The sequence below is a fragment of the Dipodomys ordii genome, unplaced genomic scaffold (genome assembly GCF_000151885.1).
Source record: "Dipodomys ordii isolate 6190 unplaced genomic scaffold, Dord_2.0 Scaffold120, whole genome shotgun sequence".
NCBI classification, from domain to species: domain Eukaryota; kingdom Metazoa; phylum Chordata; class Mammalia; order Rodentia; family Heteromyidae; genus Dipodomys; species Dipodomys ordii.
Window position 1 is genome coordinate 3,288,419 of NW_012267336.1, and position 8,738 is coordinate 3,297,156.

Consider the following 8,738-nt stretch of genomic DNA (forward strand, 5'->3'; position numbering starts at 1 on the left):
CTCTGGGCCTGGGTGCTGTCCCTCAGCTCTTCAGCTCAAGGCTAGCACTCTACCACTTGAGCCACAGCGCCACTTCCGGCTTTTTTTTCTTTTTGCTTATGTGGTGCTGAGGAATAGAACCCAGGGCCTCAGGCATGCAAGGCAAGCACTCTACCACTGAGCCACTTTCCCAGCCCCCCTTCCTTTCTTTTCTAATCTTTCCTCTTTCCTTCACTCATTTGGAGGCCCTGGGGTGTGACTCTGAGCTCTGCTAGGTGGGTATTCTTCCTCTTGAGTTACACTCTCAACCACAATAGCTGTACTGTCCTATGTCTTCTCAAAGTTTATGAGTGTCTTGGAGAGCATCAGAGACAAGACATTCACTCCATTTTCAAGAAAGATAAGCTATTTTTGAACCTTGAACCCCAAAAAAGCTAGAAATTAGCTTCTCTTGCCCCCTAAAAATGTCCCTCAAGATGTCAGTTACTAACCAGGCACCAGTGGCTCACACCTGTCCTCCTAGCAATTCAGGATCATAGTTCAAAGCCAATTTGGGCAGGAAAGTCTGTGAGACTCTTTATCTCCAGTTAACCACCAGAAAACTGAGAGGTGGGCAGGAACGGGGAACTCTGACACCGGACTGCCTGGGTTCAGAGCCCAGCCCTGCCACTGACTAACTGGGTTGACTGTGGTCAAGTGTTTCTGCATCTCTGAACTTGGCTTTGCACACGAGAACAATGAAAATGACAGTGCTGCCTTTCCACAGGGATAAGGACTTTCTTGGCATATGAACAAGTGCTAATTAGCCAAAACACGTTGTTAGCTGGGCGCTGATGGTTCATACCTGTAATCCTAGCTACTCAGGAGGCTGAGATCTGAAGTTCATGGTTCAAAGCCAGTCTGGGCAGGAAAGCCTGCAAGACTCATTTTCTAATTAACCACCAAAAAGCCAGAAGCAGAATGTGGCTCAAGTAGTAGAGTACTAATCTTGAGCAAAAAAAAAGCTAAGGATAGTGCCCAGCCCCTGAGTTCAAGCCCCAGTACTAGGGCATGTGCATGTGCGCGTGCATGTACACACACACACACACACACACACACATTGCTTACGGAGCATCTACTCTATACCTTGCAGTTTCCCAGCTAATTTACTGCTTGTGGCAACCGTTGGAGCTAGCTCATGGCTCTTGTCATTTTATATTGCTTTTTTCCTCATATCCTCTCACTCAGTGACCTTATTTCCTAAGAGGACAGAGACTCTGGAGGACAGAGGACCGAGACTCTAGATACAGGGAGATTCACTTCCTCTTTCTCATGCTCCTACCCACAGCTTATCATCACACCTAGCAGATTCACTCTCTATGCTTTCCTATCCCACCCCTGTCCAGGCTAATGCTGTTGCCACAGCAATAAGACTTGTCTCTTCCAGTTGGGTGTTAATTTTGCTCTCTATGTAATAAGGTACCAAAGTCTAATTAATTAGGCTTTTTTTTTTTGGCTATTCTCAAATCTGTTTCTGTGCCAGGTCTCCTATCTACTGCCTTGTACCAGTCTTTGTCTCTCTCTCTCTCTCTCTCTCTCTCACACACACACACACACACAATTGGGGGAAGAACCAGCCTTTCTCTTACCTGGGTAGCCAGAACAGCAGGCATGAGGCAGCGAAGTGTCATGAAACAAGGCTGCCAGTGTGAGTTGGGGATGGGAAGTGACCTGAAAACCCTCAGAACTGTGGGAATTCAGAGGAAAGCCAAGCTTTAAGTAGGAGAAACTGGGATTTCAGATTGCCCTCACTTTTATTCATTTCCTTTTTTTTTTTTTGTGGTGCTGGTGCTGAGGATGAACTCAGAACCTTCCTTCCCTGCTTACCCCTCCCTTCCTCCCTCCTTCCCTTTCTCCCTTTCTTTTCTTTTTTGGTAATATTCAAGTATGGATATATGAATTAATGAAGTAAGAAAGTAACTCATTCATTTCATTCAGATGCATTTGCAATGTAATGATGTATTTGTTTCATATTTATCTACAAGGGTTATAATATTTTTATTATTCTGATCAGGTGCACATTACTAAGACTTGCAATAGCCACTTAAACCAGAAGAAAAACTTTCACCAGAGGGCTTTTTGGGGGCAGTAGCGCAAATTGTGCAAATTCCACTGCCTCTGAAACCTGTGCCTGGTCTCCAGGAAGTGTGAGAGTGGAAGGCAGGGGAGGTGGACAGACTTGGGCCAATATGTTATTCCAACAACACTTTTTATTTGGAAATATGTCCTCCACGACTCGGTGGCAGCCTGGGGTCGGTGGCCCTTGTCTGCATGTTCACTGCCTTTCTCAGCCCTGCTCACTGGGTCCTGGGAGCTAAAGCACAGGGCCTTAAGTATCAACATACCCGTACCCTCCGTGGACTGGGCCTAGGAGCTGGCACAAGAGGTGACCCATGTTCTATCCTGGATCAGCTTGCGGTTGGAGGGCTGAGTTCCTGGCACCAGGACCTCAGAGCCCTCCCCTAGCAGATGTCAGCGTCGTCCACAGGCCAGCTGTGGCCAGCTGTGGCCAGGTTCTGGTAGACATGATGTTGGGAAGAACAAGAGATGAGGTGAGGCTAATTTTCTGGTGCTGGGTCCAATTTCTCTTCCTGAGAGATGGAAGCCGGGGCAGGAATCTCCTCCCGGCCATTGAGGGACTGGTGCTGCTCACTGCGGTTGGGGGAGGGGGTCCTACTGCTCTGGGATCCCCAGCGGGTCAGGCGCTTTAGGGATGAGGCCCCGCGGACAAGCCGAGAGGGCTGGAAGCCTGTGAAGGAGCTGCTGGTGACAGGCCGCTTATCTGGCAGAGAGAAGACAGGCAAATAAGGGGGAAAGGACACTGGAACAGGGAGGAGGGAGGGCCTTACCCACCTGCTCCAGGGAGATGAGCATCTGTGACCTTTAGTTCTACCTGGCCCTAGAGATCTAGAGGTATTCCTGTATTCTTTTCCAACCCTCAGGAAAGTCTACCCCTTCTTACCTCCAGGCTCAATTGGGTGCATGAGCCTGTTCATCTGGACATTCCAGTGTTTCACATTAGTGCTGGCTTGGCGCAACTTCCTCTGGGCAGCCTGTTGGGGTAGAGCCAGTGAGGAATGGGTCAGAACTATAGTCCATGGCAGGGATTCTATTCTTCGCATGTTCACAGCCTCTCAGGATGTGACCAAAGCTACTGATCATTTCCCTGGAGAATGCGTGTATGTTCAAAAAAAGTTTTCTATGTGAATGTAAACTTTGTTTGCCTCCAATTTCAAAGGACTCATGTATCTCCACAGGGTCAAAAATAAACATGTTGGGCCCAGTTGTATATGCCAGTATTCAGGGGCAGAGACAGAAGGACTGCAGTTGAGGCTAGTGCACTAAATACTTAACAAGACCCCCATCTCAACAAACAAGCTGGGGGCTGGGAAGGTGGCTCAGTGGTAGAGTGCTTGCCTTGCATGCCTGAGGCCCTGGGTTCGATTCCTCAGCACCACATAAGCAAAAAGAAAAAAGCCGGAAGTGGTGCTGTGGCTCAAGTGCTAGAGCGTTAGCCTTGAGCTAAAGAGCTGAGGGACAGTGCCCAGGTCCAGAGTTCAGGCCCCATGACCGGCAAAATAAAAATTAAAAAAAAAAAAACCCAAACAAGCTGGATATAAGGGTATGGGAGTTCATGGATGTCTCCAATCCTAGCAACAAGGGAGACACATAGATAGGAAGATCACAGTTTGAGGCTGGCCCTGGGTATTTTTGCTCAATCTAAGACATTATCTGAAAAAATAACGAAAGCAAAAAAGGTCTGGGGCTAATGGCTCAAGTGATAAAGCACTTGCCTAGGAAGTGTGAGGCCCTGAGTTCAAAACCTGTACTGAAGCCAGATGTCGGTGGCTCATGCCTGTATCCTAGCTACTTAGGAGGGTAAGATCTGAGAACTGCGGCTCAAAGCCAGCCCAGGCAGGAAAGTCCGTGAGACTTTTATCTCCAATCAACCACCAGAAAGTTGGAAGTGGCACTGTGGCTCAAGTAGTAGAGTGCTAGCCTTGAGCTGAAGAGCTGAGGGACAGTGCCCAGGCTCATAGTGCAAGCCCCACAATCAACAAACAAACAAACAAAACCTCCAAAAAAACCTATACTGAAAAAAAGTTAAAAGATGTTAAGTGACATGTCCAGAGACATAGATGGAGCTGCACACATACCACTACAATACCCTATCTCCCCAGGATCCAGTGTGGGAACTTCTGCTCCAATATTTACATAGCATTGGCCAGGCTGGGGGGTGGAGGGTAGACATAGGAAAAACTTTCCTATGTTACATCTTTCTGTGGTGTTATTTTTTGCAATGATTATGAAATCCAGCAACATGAAATAAAATGATCAATATAGCTGAGCAGGTGGCTCATACCTGTCATCCTAGCTACTCAGGAGGATCATGGTTCAAAGCTAGCCCAGACAAAAACATCCACCAGACTTTATCTCCAATTAACCAGCTGAGTTGGATCCAATGCTCAAATGGTAGAATGACAGCCATGAGCAAGTGAGCAGAGTGAGCTCAAGGACCTTAGTTCAGTATTAGTGAAAATAAAAATTTCAACAATTCTTTTTATTTTTTGCCAGTTGTGGGGCTTGAACTCAAGACCTGGACACGTTCCCTGAGCTTTTTCACTTAAAGCTAGCACTCTATCACCTTGAGTCACAGCTCCACTTTTGGTTTTCTGGTAATTAACTGGAGATAAGAGTCGCATGGACTTTCCTGCCTGGGCTGGCTTTGAACTGCAATCCTCAGATCTTAGCCCCCTGAGTAGCTAGGATTACAGGCATGAGCTACTGGTGCCCGAATAAAACCTCAAAAATTCTAACTGTACCTAAGTTTGAATTCAAGGCCTTACATTCTACCATTTGAGTCACACTTTTAGTCCCAAAACATCAGAAACATAAAACAAAAACAGCAACAACAAACCCTCATCTATGGGGAGTCAGCTCCAAAAAGTGGTGTCCAAGTACAAGGACAACAAGATAGGGGCTTAGAAGAGAGAACCACTACCTATTAAATATAAATATAACCTATTTTCTTCTTTTCTTTTTTTCTTTTTTTGGTACAGGTATTGGAGCTTGAACTCAGGGCCTGGATGCTGTCCCTGAACTTTTTTTGCTTAAGGCTAGCCCTCTACCACTTGAGCCACAGCTGTTTTTGTGTCCTTAATTGGAGATAAGAATGTCAAGGATTTTCCTTCTGGGGCTCTCTTCAAACTGTGATCCTCATGTCTCAGCCTTCTGAGTAGTTAAGATTATAGGCCTAGGCCACCAGCTTCTGTATTTTCTTATTTTTTCTTTGTTAGGAGGGTATTCATTACCAGTTTGCTTTCCCAGAAGAGAGACTATAAATTCAGAGTATTGAGCCCATTTGCCCTAAGACACATAGTCAGCTGACCATGGCGCCAGGGTTTCAGGGAAGGCCACTAGACTGGGGCACCTATGTGATATCATGCACTCCACCAGCCTCCAAGTGCTCCCAGACTCACCTCCACGTCCTCATCAGCCCTCTGCCGGTTCTGCCGTACCTCCTCCAGCTGCAACTGCGCCTGCTGCAGGGAGCGGCTCTGCAGCGCCATCTCCTGCTGCAGCTCCTGCTTCTCCTGCTGAGCGCGCTCGATGTAGCGCTCCTGCTCCTCCTTCAGCTGCATCAACTGCTTCAGCTTCTCCTCCTCTTCCTCCAGCAGTCTGCCAGGCATTCATTAGGTGACCTCGAGTGCCCTGGCACTTAGCAGGTGCTCAGCAAAAAGCCAGATGAGGGTGGGGTGAGGGAAGACAGCACGGGGTCCTTTCTTCAAGTTTACCTGGTCTGGGCGAGGCGCACAGCCTCCTCATCCCGCCGGGCCTTCACCTCCAGTTGCAGGGCCTCTTGCAAGCGCTGCTGCATCTCTTCCAGCTCCTCAATGCGCTGCCGCTGCCGGGCAGCCTCTTCCTTCTTTAGCTCCATCTCAGCCTGCATGGAGGCCCGGGCCTGTGTGGGGGAAGGGAACATAGAGCCAGGTCAATGGGGAACAAGGCAGTAGGGGGTGGGGAGAGTGGGTTATACTGCCCTTCCTTAGGGTTCTGCCAAACTACCCGGCAGTAAGGTCCAGGAAAATCCTGTATATTCATGTTTCCTAGCATTACCCCTGTCAGAGAGCTTGACGGAGCCAGATCATGGTCAATGAATAGACACCTTAAATTCTTTTCTTCCTAGCACTGGCTTTAGTAATAATTAGGGGGTAAGGATGTCGCTCAGTGATAGAATGCTTACCTAATAGGTCCAAGGCCCTAGGTTCCATTCCTAGCACTGCACACACAAAAGTCCGATTATTATTAAATAACATGTTATGTTACAATTAAATAACATAAAACAAATATCACTTCCTAGTACCAGCCCTAATAAAGACTATATGTTATCATATCATTATGGCTTGGTACTCGAAAGGCAGTGACTATATTATTACAACAACTGAAAGGTGTTGAACACCTTACAAGTGTTTCATTTAATCCTTTCCCTACCTCATGAGCAAAGTTCTAGTGTGTACATTTACTGATATGTGAAGGGAGCATCAGGAGGTGTAATCATTTGGCCAGAATCACAGGGCTACAAAAAGTGCAGAACTGGGATTGAATCAAGTGCCTCAGACTCCAGATCTCTAGATCTAATTGCCTCTGCATGCCTTGTCCCGCCTACCTCTGATCCTACAGCACCCAAACAGGTTCCACTGTAATTTCAGCTCAAGTCTAGACTTAACGTTTGTCCCAACTATCCCACCTACTTGGTCCACCCCAAAAACGTCTCTCAACTAAGCCCCCATTCTACACCTGTCACTCAACTCTGGTCCCACTGTCCCTCATCTCAGCATCCCATAGCCAGGGATGGGTATGGACCTTGGCACAGGCCATGCTCATCTTTCAAGTTTCTTGGCTGGGTCTCAACTCATTCCTCATTCTAAACGCGCACTCCTAGCCTGATAGACTCCACCCTCTTCCCAGGCCCACACCACGCCTCAGGTCCCACCCAATGTAGCTCAGTCTATGGCCTCGCCCATTGCCCACCCACCCCACAGCCTGAGGCCCCTTCCACAGCATCCTCCAGGCATTCCTGCACCCACAGGGTCCGCCTACTCCACAGGCCCCGCCCACAGCATCCTCCAGCCCCTGGAGTCCGCCTACTTTACAGGCCCCGCCCACGGCAGCGTTCGGTCAAGGCCCAGCCCAGGACAGTATCCAGCCCCGGGGCTCCGCCCCTTTCCTGGCCCCGCCCCCGGGCCAGGCCGCACCTGCTCAGCCTCCCGCAGCTGGCCCTCCAGCATCTGCTGCAGCTCCTGGTGCTGGCAGCGGCGGCGCTCTTCCTCCTCCTGCAGCAGCCGCTCCGCCTGCCGCTGTGCCTCCTGCAGCAGCTCCAGCTCCTGCAGCTTCCGCTCCTTCTCCTCCTGCAACTGCTGCAGCCTTAGCAGCTCCTCCTCCTTGGCTGCCCGGCGCTGCTCCCGCTGTTCCCGCTGCTCCCGTCGCTTCTGCTTCAAGTCCTTATGCAGCGACATCTTCCCCTCGGCCTGCAGTCTGATCGCTGTCTGGATGGCTGCAGGGGGGGACCAAGAGGGTTCAGTCCAGCTGCAAAGGGGGCTTTAAGGAGTCTCTCAGGTCCACTCTCCCGATTCCACGGGGCAGCGCATGAGCATAGCTGAGGCACTGAAGTCCAGCGAGGCTGCAGGTGAGCCGCACTCACCAGCCGTCCACTCCTGGCGCTGGCGCGTGTCGGAGGCACTCATCTCGTACGTGCGGCTGGCTGTCTTCACACAAAACATGCAGCGCTTTCCATCGCGGTCGGGCAGCACCTGGGAGAGGGCAGGCTGACCTCAGTGATGTGGGGTCACCTCTGTCCCAGAGTCGGCCCCCTAGCTAAGGCCTCTCCCCACCCCACCCCACCCCCCCGACATCTGCTGGGAAGATGATCTTTCTGGTTATGGGATACTTGTGTCCCCACAACTTTTTGCACTTTGAAGGCTGGGTGGGGCTATTTCTATCGTGGTATCTTTCCACCCGGCTTGGCACATTCTCCATGCTTGAATGCTTCCAAGGCTGGACTTTGGTAAGTACCTACACCCACCACAATGGATCGAGCCTTAGGTAATGCTTTTTCTTTTTGAGATAGGTTTTGCTATGCTGCCCTGGCTGGCATTGAATTTGAGAACTTCTTGCCTCAGGCCTCCCAAGTGCTAGGATTATAGCCATGCGCTACCATGCCTGGGACTTTCTAAAATGTAAAATAACAAGACTTGGCAAGAATAGAGAAAGATGAGACTATTTCTGAGCCAATGGTGAGAATGAAGTAGCCACTGAAGAAAAATTCAGTAGTTCTAGAAATCTCTCTTCTAGGTGTGTATGTACTCAAGAGAAATGAATACATAGCCACAAAGAAACTTGTACATAACAGTATTAATCACAGTAGTAAGAAGGTGGAAATGAAACATTCACCAACAAATAAGCAAAATATGATAGGGTCATACAATGAAATATTACTCAAACTTAAAAAAGCAATGAAGGAAGGGGAAACAAAGGAGGAGGCTACAATGCTTGATAAGAAATGTACTCATGGGGCTGGGAAGGTGGCTCAGTGGTAGAGCGCTTGCCTTGCATGCCTGAGGCCCTGAGTTCGATTCCTCAGGACCACATAAGCAGAAAAAAAGAAAGCCAGAAGTGGCGCTGTGGCTCAAGTGGTAGAATGCTAGCCTTGAGCTGAAGAG

General features: G+C 49.1%; 1 protein-coding gene across 1 annotated transcript in view; it reads right to left on the reverse strand.

Moving 5' to 3' along the window:
* Window positions 1-1,978: 1,978 nt before the first annotated feature.
* Window positions 1,979-8,738, reverse strand: part of Def6 (DEF6 guanine nucleotide exchange factor) — a 23,071-nt gene continuing 16,311 nt past the window's right edge. Inside the window, exons 6-11 of the mRNA XM_013029619.1 lie at window positions 7,721-7,829; window positions 7,275-7,573; window positions 5,814-5,980; window positions 5,499-5,697; window positions 2,981-3,071; window positions 1,979-2,800 (exon numbers count right to left, since the gene is read on the reverse strand). Of these exons, the coding sequence (XP_012885073.1) occupies window positions 2,577-2,800; window positions 2,981-3,071; window positions 5,499-5,697; window positions 5,814-5,980; window positions 7,275-7,573; window positions 7,721-7,829 (1,089 nt within the window). The 3' untranslated portion in view covers window positions 1,979-2,576. The remainder of the gene's footprint in view (window positions 2,801-2,980; window positions 3,072-5,498; window positions 5,698-5,813; window positions 5,981-7,274; window positions 7,574-7,720; window positions 7,830-8,738) is intronic.